This window comes from Centroberyx affinis, unplaced genomic scaffold (genome assembly GCF_046629955.1).
Source record: "Centroberyx affinis isolate AG114_WGS23_722 - 3 ecotype Tasmania unplaced genomic scaffold, CSIRO-AGI_Caff_v1 ptg003068l_1, whole genome shotgun sequence".
NCBI lineage: Eukaryota > Metazoa > Chordata > Actinopteri > Beryciformes > Berycidae > Centroberyx > Centroberyx affinis.
Window position 1 is genome coordinate 37561 of NW_027281153.1, and position 19521 is coordinate 57081.

The 19521-nt window shown below is 41.1% G+C and overlaps 1 protein-coding gene across 2 annotated transcripts in view; it reads left to right on the top strand.

Annotated features, from left to right (window-relative positions):
* The window catches only part of LOC139659332 (protein yippee-like 1), a 28783-nt gene extending 9629 nt beyond the window's left edge, over positions 1-19154 (top strand). For both annotated transcript variants that reach the window (XM_071537563.1, XM_071537562.1), the window contains exons 3-5: positions 16239-16282; positions 16988-17096; positions 18433-19154. In XM_071537563.1, coding sequence (XP_071393664.1) covers positions 16239-16282; positions 16988-17096; positions 18433-18522 — 243 coding nt within the window. In that variant the 3' untranslated portion in view covers positions 18523-19154. The remainder of the gene's footprint in view (positions 1-16238; positions 16283-16987; positions 17097-18432) is intronic.
* The last annotated feature ends 367 nt before the right edge of the window (positions 19155-19521 follow it).

Below are 19521 nucleotides of genomic sequence, written 5' to 3' on the forward strand. Positions count from 1 at the left end.
AGATTGTTGTGGTGTGGGTGTAGGTCCATTCAGCAACGTTTCAAATAAAAGTGGATAGTCTGGCAGGGCAGATTTGTTTCTAAACTAACTTACTACTTGCTACTTACTGACTACACTTTACTGTGACACAGAAACCTAATTAAGGCTAATTGTCTTTAGCTTTTGCCCCTTTGGTTGTTGCCTTTACTCCACTGCATTACAAGTTGTACTTTGAGAAGAGCTACCTCATTTAACCTAAAAAATAAAAAAAAAAAAGTTGGGTTTTGGCTTTGGTAGCAAGGTAACTAGCTTACAGGCTAATTTAGCAAAGCAGCTGATGTGAATGTGAACAAACAACTATTAGCCACGACTAATGCTGCGTTCACATAGGGCTGGGCGATAATTCAATATTATCATTTATCGTCTTTCAGTGGAATCATATCGTGATGATATGAAGATATTTTAATATCGTGACACATTTCTGCTGTCTAAATTGATGATGACAAGCAAATTTTACTTAAAAACTCTCATAAAATGAGGTATGGTAGGAATATTATTTGAATATTTCTGTTTTGTTTGACATCACACCTAACATTACCATTCGGTTCAATGAGATGAATATTAATTTGATTATTTAACATGATTTTGCATACATGAACTATATTGTGATATATATTGATATCGAGAAAAATCCTTATGATTATCGTGATATTGATTTCAACCATATCGCCCAGCCCTACGTTCACATCATATTATCGTCAACCTCCGAGTGGTAATTCAGAGTAGGAAATATGGGAACTTTCTGAAGGCTCCAATATCTCCAACCTGACTGTAAAAAACAGAAGTGTGTCAGTGCAGCAACAGACATGGCTTGTTGCTAGGCTACAATACAATTTACAATATCAGTTTAAACTTACAATTACCATTTTTGTTCCTCCAAGTCATTCAGAAGAAGGTAGCAGTATCTACTGATCGCAAAGTACCCAACAGTAAAGAGAAGGAGCGCAACAGTGACTGAGCACACGATCGCCATCTTTCATCGTTCTGTTTCCTCACATGTGATGTGAACGTGGCATTATGCTAGCTTCTACTAAATACTTTAGCTAGTGTGCTAATCAGATGTTTACAACAACACACTAATGGTTATCTGACCAGATACTATGGTAAGCTAGCTAACAATTATTATCTAAACACAAAATCGATGAGGCGGGGGGTGGAACCAACTTCATGAAAAAATAAAAATCTGTTTTATTTGGCTGCAGCCAGACAAAAACTATTAGCGATCAAGTGTCAATATAAAGACAAATGGCAGCAGGCTAAACATTGAAATAAATGGCTTAGTTTGAACTTTAGTTGCATCCTTTCTTTTGTTTTCTTATCTATGAACAGGGATGTAGTGGAAGGTAAACACACCTAAATTTAGTTTACTCACCTTTTTATTTGCAGAATACAGTTTACCCACCTTTTTTTGGCCGAAATAAATTTCTATCAAGTAGTAAATTCATAGTATACATTATAGTAAGCAATCAAACTGAGTCAAACTGATACATTATGAGGATAGGCTCTTTATTTATCATTTTTTGTGATTGTTTGTTGTTGATATTGGTTGCTGTTTCTCTTATGGCGATCACCGACTGGCGGTTATTGTTTACCCATCTTTTTAATTAACACCGCCTAGGAAAGAAATACATTTATTTTAATTACAGTATAAAAGCTTAGTAACTGAGTTGTTCAATCAAGAACACAAATTTGTTGATGTGACTGTCCAAGATCTGACATGAAGCACATACGTTGTGTTTGAAGATGGATTTTCACCTCTCACCTCGACTGAACTCATCCAGTCTGTGTTTAAAACAAGAGATTATTCCAGTTTAATTGGATCAGAGCATAAAATGTTCGACTTTCCGTGAACCCTGGCTCTCTGGTCATGGTGGCAGGAGCAGTTATCTATAAAAATGTATTCAAAGACTCATCTGTTTCCTCTGACTGCTTCTCATCATTTGCACTATTGTATCTGTTAATTCAAGTTAAACTAAGTCTTGGGGTTTATTTATTATAATTTTAAATGCAGGATTATCTAAAAAATACTCTCAGTTTAATCTCACTTTGTGGCCTTGCGTTCGTTATTAAAACCAACTGACTATCTGACTTTGTAATTATTTTCAAGTCTTACAAATCATAGCTCACAGAAATTAAATGTAGATATTAGCCTAATGGCCTAATGTTTAATTTTTCCAAGCAAATAATGTTGCTAGAATATTTGTCAGTTCAGTGTGTTTCGTTTATGAGAATACTGAATGGTAAACAAACTTCTAGACACAATGCAGCATGTCTTGAAATTATTATGCAAATCAGCCTGTATGACTCAATTTTTAAGAGAAAATAACACAACAGGTAATGCCCCCCTTAGGTTTCTTAATAAAATTCTGTTGAGTTACTGGTCCTAATCAGCGGGGCACATCAGTCCACTCCCTGCCAACGTTTCAAAACAGAAAGCAAACAAGTCTACAGTTTACCACTTCATGGTTGAATAAACAAGTTACTCATTTTAAGGAAGTTGGAAGTTTAATTTTCAAGACTTCAGCCAGCTCCTCAAGGAAAAGCTCTTTGGAAAAAAGAGTCGGCCATCTTGGTTTGGGTCATTGTCTTCAGGCTGAGATCAAATCATAAATTGAGGGCCATGATGACACACTCTTTTCTTTTAGCTTCATGCAGAGATGTGACCAAGTCAACTTTGCTCGAGTCCCAAGTCAGTGTCAAATCTTGAGGCACAAGTCTCAAGTCAAGTCCCAAGGCTAAATGTAGATTACCAAGTCAAGTCCAAGTCAAGTCCAAGTCATTAATGTCAAGTCTCAAGTATAAATGTAGATTACCAAGTCAAGTCCATGTCATTCAAGTCAAGTCTCAAGTCTAAATGTAGAACAGTCAAGTCAAGTCAGAACAAATCAAGAGTCCAGTATCAATTTAATATCTTAAAGAAAACTAAATATCTAGGACTTTTCAATGCAATATGGTTTTAATAGGATAAAAACTTGGTAAGAGCATCATGAGTTTGATTTCTTTAATCAGTTTCAACTTCAATAAATTCAATCCTTCCGTACAAATTCAGAAAACAGAATTTAAATTCAGTCGTCTGCTGGAACAAATCTCATCACTTTCAATCTGAGTCATTTACACAAACACAAGATCTTTTGTCAAGACTTTAGAAACCTTTTCAAGTGGTCAAAGCACAAGTCCCAAGTCACCAGAACCAAAGTCAAGTCTCAAATCCATGCCCAGCTTGAGCGCTCACTGCTGCATGTATAAACTCTTTGGCCTGTCACCTGAAGGGACTCACCAGTGATTTAATGTCTTCTGGTATTAGCGGAAGTATTGTTGTGGCAAATGACTTTTTGTGTTTGACAGCGGTGCCGCTCCCCGCCTCGTCCCGTCTCTAACGCCTGTGTACCTGTCTGCTGCTGCATCTTTTATTTTATTGCCGCTAGTAAATTCTCAGAGGCTTACATGACAGCTGCTGCTGCTGCTGCTATTATTACTGAATCGTTTCTGCATCGCACACCAGAGCTGGTCAGTCTTTTCTGCATTACTGGCATAGCTATTTTTGGTTCTGTTGCTCCTTATAGTATAAAAAAAAAAAGTCAAAACCAAAAGCGTTGCCCTGGCTCGCTGAGCGCACTCGCTTACCAAAGAGAGGGAGGGAGAGTTATTTTCAAAGTATCAGATAAAAATCAAGACAATCAGACCCCAGATCTGCTTCACTGGCTTGGCTTTTTCTATTAACTCTGGGAACTCTACTGTACTGAGCTGTTTTGCATCCATTTTATATTTGATCCTAGAGAGTAGAGTAGAGGGTATCTCACTTGACATCTCCTCCCCGTCATCTAGATATTGAACGTACAGAATTCCTCAAAGAAATCATTGACACAATTAGTAATAGCATTTTATCAACTGTCAGCACCTATCTCTAAACTTTGTTTTCTCTCAGAATTTTAAGACAAATTGGTGTCAAATTAGCCGACATCTTTGAGTCAAAATGATTTTTTTTTTCAGGAATTACGATCAGGTTTTAGAACACTCTGCGGAACAGAGACGGACCTCCTGCAAGTCACAAATGATCTTTGTACTCATCTAGTTACTGAGACTGCATTAGGAAAAGGATTGTCCTCATCTGCAGCAATTGCTAAACATCCACTCCTGTTGAACATAAACATTTTAGGCAATCTGTCATTGAACGTTCATAGAAATGAGGCGTGTCCTTGTTTTTTTTTTTTAATGCAATATATCTGTCAAACAGCTGTCAAAGAAACCCGCCTCTCTGAAGTGAAGCCAAATGAACGTTAAGTACAAGTGTCGTAAAGGCTTGGCAGTGTTGCTCTGAATCTAGAGATCACTCTTAAAGCTCCTCTCAAAGTAATATTCAATTAAATTATGTTTTAAAAGCTGCACTAGGCAAGATTTTAATGTAAAAATCCACCCGTCTTATCAGTCTAAATCACAAAGTGGGGCTGCGACTGAGAAAAGCGTCCCATCTCCACTAATTGAGACATGGCGGATTTGCTCTCTTTGCCCAAATGAAATTCTGGTGTCAGCTGTGGTTGCTGGCGGGAAATCTTCTCCAGCCACAGAAAGTGGCAAATCGAAATTGAATAGCAAAATATAAAACTGTCTCTTAAACGTCAGTGAGCGAGCCCAGCGCCTCTCTCATCCTTTTTGTTGTAAAGCATCACAGACCTGATGAGCGGAGTGAGCCGTGTGCAGTTTACTGTCGTCACACCACAGGATTTCTGGGTATTGAAGTTCACATTTTTCAAACAGTCACCTCTCACTGCCGCCAACGTGAAGTTGCCTGGTGCAGCTTTAAGATAAATTCCCCACATGAATTGAAATACAGTAGTTTTGTTGAGCATGTATTGAGTGAGCGTGTTTACATGCAAATTAATAAACCAATCATAATCCGATCTAAGCAATTCCCCCGATTATTCAAGTGTTCATGTAAACAGCAGAGTGCGATTTCCTTAATCAGATAAAGGCCATTATGAGAAAATGCAGCTAGGGTTTTGGTCAATCTTTCAAACTATTCAACGCATGTTTACCCTTTGTCTGGTTTCTTTTGGTTTCTACATCTGTGCATGAGTGCAAACATACAGATAGTCGTAGTTGGTATTAGAGGTCGGCCTACGCTGTGTCCAATAGCGGAGGCTTGCTCTAAGAAAGCTTGTCGGCGTCTTCTGCTCTTCCAGAGAGCTAGAAGGAGGAGAGTGTTTGTTAAACTGGTTTGCAGCCGTAAGTACTTCGCAGTGATGAGACACAGAAACCTGACCATGTGAAAATAAGCGGTGCCATGTTCAAAATCCAAAACACCCGTCAGGAAATTTGAGTTTTACTTCACTTCCTTAAGGAGAGAAATCCAACAAATGAATCTTGTAAACCAGGGTTTTCCCCGTTATCGCATTACTAGAGTGCATGTAATTGCGTCAATTGAATTATTGCCTTAACCTGATCATTCCCAGTTACCGGGTGCATGTAAACGTGCTCAGTGAGTAAATTTATATACCATCAAATGAACCAAAGTGCCACTGACTGAAGCTGTGACCTTTCTAAGTGGTATGAGAAGGGAGTGACAGTGTGCTCCCTTAGTTTGGCACTCGCCACACACATGGTACCGCTCCACACAGCTAAGCTGATTATTTAAATGGCAAAGATGATCAATCCATGCACTTGCCATCTCCGTGTCAAAATCCATTTGCCTCCTGCAGCTTGGAGAATTGGAAGCTCACAGCTTGTTAGTGCAAGCAGGAAGACGTTGGTCTGCAAATAGCTCCACCAGCAGACCGGCTGGTTCCTCTTAGCAGCGCTGAAGGCCTCAGGATAGAAATTTGGAGTTGAAAAGTCTGCGCAACAGGGATTTCACAGGGAGTTAATTGTTGAAGAACATCATAATTCAGTTGTTAAGTGCCTTTGGCTAAAGAGAGTGGCTTGTCTCATATATATGAACCTCATTCAACCTGTCAACTGCCCAATCAGATATGTTGATTTATTATCACATCAAAAACTCGAGGTGTTTATGAGCATTCTATGATAAAATCACGTATCTGTGTGAGATCAGGTTGGACTGGACAGCGTTCCAGGGTTCAGCAGGAGACTCGTCTCCAGCTCGCTGAGTGAAGACAGACCCTGGTACCTCGGGTGTAGACTTCAGGTTTTCCAAATGTCTGGTACACAGGTGCATAAAGGCGAGAAGCAGAACTGCGTATAACTGCTCATAAAGGTCCAGCAAGAACGTTTAGTCATCCGAAGGGAGATATTAGCAGAGCTGTTGGCTGTTTCACTGCTCCTCAGTTGCCTTCAACCTGATTTTCTAGTAGTTAAACCTCTCATAATGCATTTAAACCTTTTAGCACAACCTGCTTTGTTGACACACACAATGAATCATTACCCCCACATCATATGGAAAACTCCCAAACTCAGCTTTCCTGCTTTATAATATATTATGCACCAGTCATTTTGACTAAGTACACCGACGCTCTTGTTTGAGCTGCATCAGTGTGACTCGGTGACTTATGAGTACTGACTGTTGCTTCCTAAGTGACAAATGATTGGAGGAGAGAGATATTTCTGTGTGAGCCCGGCTCCTGAGGTCACAGTGGGAGAGGTTTAAATTGTTAAGGGTGTTTTTTTTTTCTTCTTCTTCTGTTTTGTTTTGTTAGCGTCACCCCACATTGTTCACCCTGGTTCCTCTGAACTGCCAGTGGAGCAGGAATGCTGGAGAACCAGTAGCACTAGAGAGCATCAAACGGGGAAATGCAAATAGATTGAATTAATTCTTGCACAGTAGGCATGTCTTCCTCTCACAGTATATCGAGTCTAAACTGTTCTGTGTACTCTGCCATCTCTCTGTTGGAGGAAGTTTTGGCGTGTCTCTCACTGCTGCCGCAATCTTAGCTTCCCCCTGTGGTTTGTTCGGTCTCGGATGTGCAAATGTTTGCCCTCGAAAATGCAAATTTCGAACCTGCGTTTCCCTTGAGTTCACCAGAGATAAATCCCCAAGAGTGACACTTTCAAATGTCAGTGTGTTAGTCCCGGTACTGCAGGTTCTTCGACCGGCACTTGTGTTACTGGAATACGCTGACGTTTGACAAAAATGCTTCGATAATCTACCATTGCACAATTAGAAGATTGTTAGCACACCAAGCTACTGTACATGCTAACGCTATGTGTGTTTAGGGGCCGGAACAAGCTAGCATCGCATTTTCTCAGAACTGTTAGCATATGCGCTAAAGCCGACATAAGCCTGGACAGAGTTGAAACTGGTTTCAGTCATCTTGTCAAGGAGTTTATTTGCCAAATAAGTTGTGTATTCCTTTTACAAAAAATCTGTCAAATATCAATTTGAATGAACTTGCTGTCAAATTTCTTCCTCTTATCACATGAAAGTCTGCAATTCTGGATGTACAGTACAGTGCAAAAGTCTTAGGCATATGTCAAAGAAATCCATAAAGCGAAGATGCTTTCAAAACTAATGAAATGAAAAGTTTCTGAATATCAAAAAATTACAATAAGCAGCAGTCTACTGACACGCTAATGCAGAAAACAAATAAACATCTGAGACTTCTAAGAAATTAATATAAAAAATCTAGAGTGCCTAAGACTTTTGCACAGTACTATATGTTTACGGCCCTCAAGTATCTATGTGTCACCTCTTTATGACTCCAAGGCACAACAAAATCATAGCTTTATCATTTCAATATTATGTGAAATGTTGAAGTGCCCTTGAGCAAGACACTGAACCCCTGCCAGCTGCAGGACTGCTGCTCTGCACCTGACCTCTGACCTCTGACCTCCCAGAAGGGAGGTCAAACGAACAGAGAATTTCCCTGCAGGGATCAGTAAAGTATTGTATGAAAGTGGCTCGGCGACACGGAGGCTGAGCTTGCTGCCTTACAGGTCTACTGTAAGAGTGTTTACTGGGTTGTGTTGCCTTGTTTACTGGGCTAATGCCATGAGGTCACTCTTGACAAATGACCTCATTAGCCTAAGCAATCCACTTTAAAAGTAATTGGATTTGCTCGGGATCTTCCACGCACAGTCTGTCTTTCTCCACTAGATTTCATATGATAAACACTTCAGCAAGTGGAAAACGCCCACATCCCAAAAAAAGTTTGTGCAGGTGTGTCAGAGAAAAGCAACGATGAAAAAACTCCTGCACTCACTTTTTTTTTTTTTTTTAATTCAGAGTAACGTTGCGGTCCAGCTTGTCAGACTAATCAGTTAATATGATAAAGACTTGGCAGAGATGTGTGTCTTCATTTCGCTTTAATAGGGAATCTTATATATAATAGGGAAACACAATAATCTTTATCTATCTAATAATTCTGTATCTATCTGACAACTTTTGACAAGTTCTCAGTTTAATGGACTAATGGACAAATAACTTGACTTGACTGAACATGACCAGGCATGTCTCTGCAAACTTTGCAAAACATTCCAAGCAGCACTGATGGGTCGTTTGTGTTTGACAGCCAAATGCTCCCATGTGCTTATCTTGATTTTCAACATCAGCTTTAAGACTACATTGAAACTAGGGCTGGGCGATATGGACAAAATCAAATATCACAATATTTTTGACCAAATACCTCGATATCAATATTGCGACAATATTGTAGGGATGACGATTGGTGCTTTCACAAAATATTTACACAATGAGATTTTTGATAAATAATCATCAGTAATGTGGATATAATGACTAAGTGGGTAAAGGCAAATAATAGAACAGCTAGAACAGTCTGGTAAGTTCAGAAAATGACATCACTTTACTGTAATGCAGCCTTTAAAACCAGGAAAAGACACTTATGCCATATCACGCTATTACGATATCCAAAATGTAAGACGATATCTAGTCTCATATCACGATATCGATATAATATCGATATATTGCCCAGCCCTAATTGAAACTTGTAGATTTTTTTTTTTTTTTTTAAGTGAACCTGTACTTAAATCATCCACAACCCTAATTCAGAGCCCATACCTGTTAAATCAGGGAATAGGGAATAAATGTCATGATCTGTATTGTGCACTTCATGCTGTGTTTTAATTGAATGTACAAAACATTGTTTGAGTTAATGAGGAAAATCCACAATCAAATCAGATCCTAATTTTGAAAACGGCTGTTGCCAAATGCAGCATGCTGTTGCTAGTGTTATGGTATCAATATCTTCATCATTACAACAGCTCACAGGTCTATTTATAAGCCGTCTATTCCCTGCCACACCTCCTTGGCATTTGTGTGTGTCGTAGTCCAAGGCAGCATCACCGGTCCTCAGCATCAACCCTCCTAAGCCGATTATGTTACTTAGGAGAAGATGACACCGTAGTCTGGTGTTTTCCACTACATGCTGCCAAGGGCCTGTTGCCCCGTCCACATTTGATTTGGATCCCATATGAAATTTGTAAAGTGCCGCGTTTTGCTGCCTCACTCCAATATCATGCTTCACAGCTGTCACTAATACATGCGAGTTATCACATTGTGCTCGTAGGGAAAAGAAGCCACGGTTCAATATTCAGCCATGCTAACACCAAAGAAAGGAAGATGCTTTGAGGGTTTTTTGGAGGTTTTGGCAGATTTCTCCCTACAGTTGCAGTTTGAGTGCTGGAAATCTCATGAGCCAGGTATAAAACTGTTCTCCCCCCCCCCCCTGAGCTTATGCAGCGAGCCTTCGAGGCACGGCAGCAGACGAGCAGAGACGGAGACGGAGCAGCCGAAAGAGAGGATTAACCTGAGCGCACTGGCCAGGAGGAAATATGGCTCAGCGCCGCACCCCTCCCTTCCCTTCCCTTCCCTTCCCCTCCCCTCCCCTCCTCTATCCACCAATCCCCCAATCCTCAACCATTAAACAAAACATGGGAAGCTTCTGAAAAAGCCAGTCTATTACTGCTAACCAGAATGGGGAATGAAAAGGTTATTTTGCAATCAAATTCTCTGACAAACTTTTGTTTTATTTGGGCTTTCTTGGGGCCGTGCAGTTATGGGACTCTTCTGTCAATAGACTTGGTCCAACTTGGGCTGCGGCTAAAAGTGTCCAAATGCAGATTTCTTTTTTTCCCCTCACATGTGACAAAGATCTGATTGTTTCCTAATTGCCGTGAACAGCAGAAAGCTGCATGGAGTCGCATTTTTTTAAATTCTGATCTGGACTGCTTGGGCATGTGGTGTGAAATCAGTCCAAATCGACTTGTATTTAAACGCTCTAATCAGAATTTGATTATACGTAAATCGTATGTCATTCACCTGAGACAGATATTGTAATTTTGGTGCCACAGCAGCTTCTGTGGTAGGTTTTCGCGGTGTTGTCGTAGCGGTGGTGGCGTAGTTGCAGTGCGCACAGGGTGAAAAAATACCACAAGAACTGTGATTGGTCCGCTTCGTAATTCCTCCTACCTGTGTCTGGTTGATGTCCACCGATAGCGAAGACAACATGGATTTGTACGACACCTCATCTCCAAATTATAAAGACTACCACATGTCACTGAATTCTTTTCAGAGTTTCAGAGAATGTAAACACGACTACTTCTTCTGTTATTACTTCCGGGTTTACAAAGCACCACACCGCTATCTAGCTTTTCGGTGGTCTACGCGCAGAACCACCGACGCAGAACTGTAAACGTTTTGGCGTACAATTTGGCCTTTAGCATGGAGGACAGCGAAACACAATGCAAAGAAAGCCAAACAGCCACTTGATCGGTGTCTGGGGAGACGCCTCAATTCAGTCCAAATCAGATGTGACGCCTTTTGCAGTGGTTACTCTGCTCGCACATGTCTTTTCAACATCGCCGTCAGTTCATATTACTGTCATCCAAAACCCTTCAGATACTGTATGAGCAGCGATTCAGAGTTGAGCGGGAAGTCCTCAGAACGGGCGTGTGCAGCGTGCATACTGAGGAGTTGGAGCACGCCTTCTCCCTCGCCTTCCCTCTCAGGGTTTATTCAGCACCTTGGCTCCGTCCCTCCCATCAGCCTGATGGAAAACTCTGCTAATGGATCGATCACATTTATCATTTCTTGCCATTGCGTCCTTTCCTTTCGGTCTTTTGTTCCCCGAGCTGGAACTTTGGCACCGCTTCCCACGGTTTAGGTGGAGCGAGGAAGGCGGTGACAGGACTGGCAATTTAAATATGAATTATTTAAAAAAATCTCGTAATTAAACCCAATGTATTCCAGGTCGACATAGCTTATTAGACTGCATACAGTGCAGTGTTTGAGTATACATGATACCTATTTATAGGCAATATTTAAATGCTATCTGAGGTGTCACTTTAAATAGCTTAAATGTTAATGTTTTCTTGTTAATTGCCTACATGCCACATTATTGTATCAGAATAAGAAGTTGCACAGTCATTTTTTCATGGTAATATTGCAGAATTTAATGCAAATATTAGTGCAAACATCAGAGGTGTAATCCGCAAAAATACTTACCTTAAAGTTGATCTTAGAGGTTTTGTTGAAAAGCTTGTTTAGTTTTAGTTTTATTTATTGTATAATGTATTTTCAGCACTGGGATGAAGTGTTTTTGTGAATGTGGGTGAACTCTTGGGGATGCATCCTCTCTGTTGCTAATGCTGAACTAATGTTACTACCAGAGAATCTCCTTCTCTCCAGAGTGGATTTGTATTTTGTGTTTTTGCCTAAAGAAGTGGATTGTTACCTGGAAGGCGTCGTTCCCTTCAGTCCCATGTGGGGACTTCTAAGGGGATTCGTGGATTTTTAAGATTCGCTTTTTTAGAAATAATTTCTTGGAAACGAGTGTTTCAACGAGAGTCCCTTTCAACGAGCTCAATAACCACGCTCCATTTTCTTATGTTTTATTGAGTAGTGAAAAGCCGGTGGGAGTACTTCCAAACTGCATTTGATTCTAGTTGCACTTTCAGATTTTTGGAAACAATCCTTTAGGATCCTATTAGACTGTCTAATAGGATTGTTGGAGTCTGGGATCGTGTAAAAACCCTGCAGGCTTTTAGTGCAATCCAAAAACTGTCGGGCTCCTATCTGAATTTGACTACATCGTATGTTTTTTGTTTTTTTTTAGGATTTTCCCGTTGAATTCTTGAAGGACTTGTGACAAGCATCTTCTTGCTTCTAATGTTTTTGTGGCTGAGTGATCTACTGTGAAGCTCGCAGCTCAAGAGAGAATAACACTGCTAAAATAAAAATAGACTGTGGGAAACAGATAAGGGCAGAGAGAGAAAGAGAGAGGGAGGGAGGGAGGGAGAGAGAGCCGTCCTTTTGCCAGTGGTTAAGTTGATAGCTCGGCCGAGCCCCAGTCAACCATAGATATGACACCCACCGCTTGTCACATGGAGTAACCCCCCCCCATCCCCCCCCATCCCTTTCCTAAACACTATGGCAGAGCTTGTCGTCAGCTCCATGAGGGCCGACCTAGTTCCCTCGCTCTCAGCTAAAGGTCGCGTGTCTCCTGGCCTCAGACTGAGTGTGTGTGTGTGTGTGTGTGTGTGTGTGTGTGTGTGTCTACCTTTTGCTCCTGTCAAATCCGAACTGTGAATTTGAAAGTATAACAGCGAGACGTTACACCTACTGTGGCCGCAGCAGAGAGAGAGCAGCAAAGGCTGGTAATCCTTTTTTTTTTCTGGCAGTGGCAAGCACTTGTTGATAAAGCTGAACAATTAATCAAAAGTAAAAAAAATTGAAATCGCAATATGAACTTCTGCAATTTCCAAATCGCAGAGGCTGCAATTAATTGGTGAAGAGAGAGAAGCATCCAAAATGGATTTGTGAACAAGGTGTTTTAGAGCTGCAGGTCTTTGGTCCATGAATCAAAACCTTTCATCAGACTCAAACTCAGTAAATCCTGCACACGGGCATCAATTTTTCTTTAACAAAATCACTTTTCTTTAAACAATTTTAAAGTTATAAAAAATGTATGACAAGAAAAACTTGAGATGATATGAATGTCAGTTTAAATTTTAGTCAGTATCTTTCAGCCCTACTTGTTTAAACCCAAACTCTTTCTTTTATTATCTGAAATGAAATTCCCTTTGTTCTGACCATGCTGGCAACACTCGGGGGGTCTTTAACAGAAAGAAAAAAAACCAAGTCCCCTGAGCGGCGGTGGGTTCCCCCCTGCGGAGGCGCGGAGGCTGTGGTCAAGAGGAGGCAGCTGGTGCTCCTATTAGACAGTATTAGCTCAGCGGCCTCAACCGCAGCCGCAGCCTTATCTGCCGCACTCATTTGCAATGGAAAAAGCAAAGCCGATTGGGGCCCGTCTATCTGTCTGCGCCGGCCAAGGGTGACGGGGCCGGGGGGGGGGAGCTGGCAGGTTGAGTCTCCGCCCACTGGGAGAGCATTGCAGCACTCAATATACATTAATGCAGTGATTCTCAACCTTTTTCATGTCAAGGACCCATAATTTAGTCCACATTAGGGCCACAGACCCCCATTTGGTGAGATTTTGTCTCTCGAACCCAAATCTGAGAATATCTTTGTTGTTAGCTATATATGATTTTGTCCAGAATTCCATGACTGTATTGTAGGTAGAGAGATAACAGAGAAACTATGATCAAAACAGTCATTCTTCTACATTCTCTAATTGTGTTAACTTCTTGTAAAGGAAATAATAGTGAAGTTTAACAATTCATCACTTTGCTGGGGACCCCCTGTAACTCCCTCAAGGACCCCTGGTGGTCCCCGGACCCCACGTTGAGAACCACTGCATTAATGCATGTTCATGTATGGACTTACTGGCCGGTTATTTATAATGGCATGATATTGTGGTATTGTGATATTATTAAAACCCCTTGCACCCCGACTTTCCCCTTAAATTTCCCCTTAAGTAGCTTCAAAGTTAGAAAAAACATTTTTTTCCATACTGTACGACAATGTCACAAACATATTCTGTATATCTGCTGGTTCCAACGCTTCACTGAAGCTTTAGCTGCTTATACTGAGTGAAATATTCAAATCCAAGATGCCATGTTTTTATGGCTGCAGCATTACATCAAATGGAAAAAATCCATAGTAGATGTCTTGTGCATCATTTTATACACATTTCTCTGTAATTCAGCATGACATGTTTGGTATCTTTGGAAACCGTGGGATCTTGACTCTTGACTAGAATTTAAAATACAGTTGTTTGGGTTTGAACAGAGCTTGGCTGTGCAACATGCGTATGTAATCATGGTCCTGCTGGTGGAACCGGTAGGGTGGAAGAGGTTTTAATATTCTATATATACTATTTCCCCATAAAGTTCAATTGGAAAAGCAGCAGGGATGAATTAAGGGGTTCATTCCAAACTGCAAACTGTCTGAATTTGAGAAAAAATGTTACCAAAAGTTCATTACTTATTATTTTAATTAAAAAAAAATTAGAAGAGGTGTGGCCAGATGTATTCTGAGCACTACTGTACAGTTCAACCAAAATTACCTTGCATGCATTTATGCCAACAGGTTTGCAGAGTGCAATTCCTCTGTTTTCTCTGTTTTCAGTTGTGTGTGTGTGTGTGTGTGTGTGTGTGTGTGTGTATCTAAGTAGGCTGTATTTCGGCTTTGTTTTTATTGACATTTCATTTAGGGAGCTCAGTGTCTCATCTTTGTTCAGGCACTAATGTCTCTTACTCTATTAACTCTTACCTAATGAGGCTAGCATTGGCTAACTAACCAACATTAACTTACGTTACTGAGGTAGAGAGTGGCTGTGCAGTGATCTGTTCTCATGGAAAAGGGATGAAATCGAACTTGACACACATGTAACTAGAAGGCACTCGGAGAGCAATGCTGAACAACTCTCCAACTTGCTGTTACACCCAAAGACATCATTCCTGTCACTTGCATTTTAAGTTAAGTTGATTTCCTGCAAACATCCCCTTAGGATTTGGAATCAACTCTCTATCTCCGTTAGTTTCATATTTATTGCTAAAAAACTATAATTGTCTAATGGTTGAAATCCCAGATCCGGATCACCGTCAAAATCGAATCAGTTGTTCCTCGGCCCGAGGCCTGCATGTCCACCAAATTTCCTGGAAGTCCATTCAGTTTTTGAGAGATATCCTGCTGACAGACCAGTGAAAACACAACCTCCTCTGCAGAGGTGAAAATTACACATGGACTGAAAGTGTTTTACTGTGTTTTATTTTCCATGTAACTCAACATCGTGAGTAAGCTGTGTGTTTACAACACCACGAGTCTGTTATTTCTTAATGTAAAATTATTATCTTTTAAAACACTATTGAAAACATATTTTTATCGGAAATCCTTTTTAATGATCACTCTACTCTCTTGTATTTGTGTTTTATTTATTTATTCATTTATTTATTTTTATGTAAACTTGTTTTATCTGACATTTTATCCAGTGAACTTGGAGTCACTATGGTTTTCTGTTTTAGGGTGCAGTGGATGTGAATTTCCTGTTCAGTTTCCTGTTCAGTAATATATTAATAATAGTAATATTTGGAGATTTGATAAATATTCTGCTGTGAAAGCAGCATTGTTGCTCCGTATGTTTTGCAACACTAAATGTAAACGATGAAACTTGACTTTTGGACTTGTGCAGTGCAAACCTGGGAGACAAAATGTGAACCTCACACACTTTCCTCCATCCATTTTCACACCCGCTATTTTGACATTTTCCTCAAATCTAAATGGAGCAAACGAGGGCAGAAAGCTGGGCTGCCATCAGGCTTTAACGAGAGTTCACCTGCCCAACAAATGCAAAGTGCTGAGAGCTATTTTTTTTACTTTATTTTCAAGTAACTATTTTGTCATAAGAAGCTTGAGTATAAATCTATTGGAAATAACAGATTCCTGCAGGCTGAGGGGGTTTGAGGTAGACTGTTAGTGTGTCTAGTTGTTACTTATCTTCTGATGTGAAGATAAGTAACAAGGAAGTACAGAGAATGAACTTCTACTCTCACGCTCTTCTCTCTTTGGTGTTCTCAGAAACAAACGCACCTCTCTCATCGTAAAATGTGATTTGATGATAGACTAGCTGTGTGAGGTTGACACGCTCTGTTGTTTTCCCTCAGACAGCAGCACTGCCTTTTTCTTGTTTTGTTTTTTTAGCCTAATTTTACTTCTTACCTGCGGCCAAACTTCTGTGTGGGAGCCTTGACAAGGTGGAAGAACAAGTATGTGCGCAGCAGTTAGCGGGTGAAAAGCACCCCGGGGTGTTAGTGCTGACATTCCTCCACGCTTTTCACGTGGCTCTTTATTGTCAACTTACATGCAAATTTTTTTTCTCTCTCTCTCTTTTCAGTCATTTCAAGGCAGTCAAGGAAGAGCCTATCTCTTTAATTCAGTGTAAGTATGAGCCCCTGAATTAAAATGTTAAGTAAGGGTGCGATCACACCTACATTTTGGTCCAAACCCTAGTGGAAAAGTTTAGCATTTTTGTATTAGATGGATATCGCCTAATTACAAGCAAACCAGGGCTTGTAAACAAAAAGTCACATGACTCACAAGTAGCTTCTGTATTGGACAAAGTTTTGGTCACCTGTCATCCTGCCAGGTTAGAGATTTTGGCAGCGAGTGAGAGTCAAAACAAATCTGACTCCAGTCCCTGTAACTTTAGCTAAGCATGATGGACTTCTCTGCTCTCTTCTTCTCTGGTGTTCATACCAGTTAAGAACACATGAAGAAACAGCTGAATATGAGCATCAGTCCAGACTTCATTTTGTCATGCCAGGCTTTCCAAGCATGAGGATCTGCTGGCTATCAGATGTCAGCATCTGTCTCCTTATACCCACAATCCCTTGCATTTTTGGGGTCGTGTCCTGCAGCGCCGCCCGAGTTCGAGTGGCGTTGTTCTCACCTGGCCAAACGAACCGAACTAAAAAAAAAAGTGCTTAGACTTCGACTAAACCGCTCCAAACTTGCTTGGTGTGAACGCGCCCTTACACAGCAGTATGTTGTGTAGTAAGAGATGTGAAAATACAAAAAAGTCCAAAATGACCCTGAGTGCATGCAGCCAGATTGTCCTGACCTGTGGCCTTTCTCCTCCCGCAGGGTGAATGTCGGCTGCGGGCCAGCTGAGGAGCGGGTTCTCCTTACAGGTTTACATGCTGTGGCTGATATCTACTGTGAAAACTGTAAAACCACCCTTGGCTGGAAATATGTAAGTCAATCACTCCTTGAACTATCACTCCAGCCCTGTGTTGTGTTTTCCCATTGAAGTTGCATGCGATGCTGTGGACTTTCCCTTTTTTTTTTTTTTTTCCGATGCACCGCTTACGCCTTGCCGCTGTGCTGTTGCGTAACCTGCGGTTCCTTGGCTTCCGACGGGACAAATTATGCCACTGTAGGTCAGAGGAACAAGGTTACACTCATTAAAACATTGCTTGTTAAAGCCGCGGCGACAGTTTTCGCTCAGGTTTGTGTTTTGGGCTCGGGGTTTGAGCGCTCTGCGGCCTCCCAGCGTGTGAGATAATTACAGTGCCGAAAGGTTGGCTCCAGACTGCCAGACTGGTACCTCTGAGAGTCTACAGTGATTAAATGTCAGGCCATTTTGAAGAGGCTTGTCCTGGTAATTGTCTGAAAAGACTATAGAAGAGTGTAAAGTAACTGAACACAATATAAGACAGGGACTCACTTAAACCTCCCATCTCCCCTGCGGTGACCAAACAAACAATTAGAATTTTTTGAACAGGAGTTGCAAGCAAATGATTTGTTTACAAGGCAAAGCAGGTTGAATAAATAATTCCAGCTGATAAAGGTGCAGATGCACATCGCTACGCTGATTCCCCTGAAATACTGAGCCTTGTTTTGCCTGGGATTGGGACTAGTAGAAACAATCAGGCATAACATAAACTTGAATGGAGTAATCCTATAATGTCCGGAATTTAATGACAAGATTAGTGCTTTGCTTTGTTTCTCTGTAAAATCATTTCTCACATATGATGAGGCCAGTTGGAAGAGTGCTTAACTTATTTTTCTTATACTTGGTGTTTTGGAAGTAAAATGAACTGCTGAGTTACTGCATGCTGTTTTTATACGATGCTTGCCTCCATGATTTCCTCACAAAAACATTTAAATACTGTCAGACTTGTTTTTTTGGAAGACCACAGTTGCAATGCAGGCCCAAGTTTGAATTACACCAGTAGTGTAGCTTCTTCATGAGGGGAAAAAGGATAGAAAAATGGTCAAATGATTACATGCTCGGTTATTTGATTGAAGAGCAGAAGCATTAATGTTCATGCTCTGTTATTAGTAAAGCACAAGGCTGCAGTAGTTGATCCTTAAGAGACTCCTCAAGCATTATTTTTACATTTGGAAAGACATTTTCACTGTTTATTGCCTGTTTTGGTCTTGGAATAGGACTCAATTTCCTCTGGTCTCGGTCTCGGCTTGGGACCCGGTCTTGACTCGAACTCAACTGTCTTTGACTCGACTAAGTAGTAGTAATGTCACTGAAGTTTCTCTCTTTCCTTTTTTGTTTTGTGTTTTTCTTCCAGGAGCACGCGTTCGAGAGCAGTCAAAAATACAAAGAGGGAAAGTTCATCATTGAGCTGGCGCACATGATCAAGGACAACGGATGGGAGTGACCGGCTGCGGCTGCACTTCTCTTTTCTGACCTTTGAATGCTCTATATTGAACTGCGTGGAGCGACAACCATCGACCACCGTGCCCCCCCTTCCCGCCCCCCTTCCCCCCCCCCCCTTCTACACCCCACCACCCCCTCCCTCCTCCTTCACGTGCACACACCCACCTGCTCATCGTGAAACTGAAAAGAACAATGACATAAAGAGGAGCAACTTGGAAAGATCGCTTCACAGGAATCCTCTCGTTACTTTGAAAGATTGTGTGTTTCTCCTTCGCAGCTCCTGGAGCTTCGGGTTCGCCGCCCCACGTCCCAGGCCCCCCCCCCCTCACCCCCCCCTGCCCCCCCTCACCCCCCTCCCCCCTCCCAACACAGCTTACAAGTGATTGTGATGATTTGGCGACCACTATGCGAAAGGAGATAGACTTCACTCAGAGGACATTTCTTTTCTTTCTTTCTTTTTCGCCCCCCCAGTGAGACGGAGGAGGATGACTTTGGGGTTTTGTTTTGTTGTTTTTTTTTAATGTTATTTTCTATAGTTTTAACTTCTGGGTTTGGTAAGGCTTTGGTTTGATGGCAGATGGATGTTACTGGTTAGCATTTCTTCCCCTGTCAGTCCGTCATGGTTTTTTGGTCTGTGTCTCTGCCTATAGCCCAGCATGCTTTTCTTTGCTAATGTCCAAATGGGTATTCAGGGAAGGGTGAGGAGGGGAGGGGAAGGGGTTAATGTAGTTACACATATGTAGCAGCATCTTGCTTTTTAAACAGTGGCGAAGGATGAGATTGCGGTAGTGTGGGATTTTATACCCATTGTGTTTTCCCTTTTTATCCTTTTATCTTTCCTTTCTTGTGAATTTTCTTTACTTTCCCCCCTTCTGGTACTGTTCAGCACCCAAAAAGCATTGAAAGCAGCACCTAGTATTTGTTTGACATAAATGGATATTTACATAGCCTATATATAATATATCTATAGATATATAAATATTTGTAGTGTTTGGCTAAA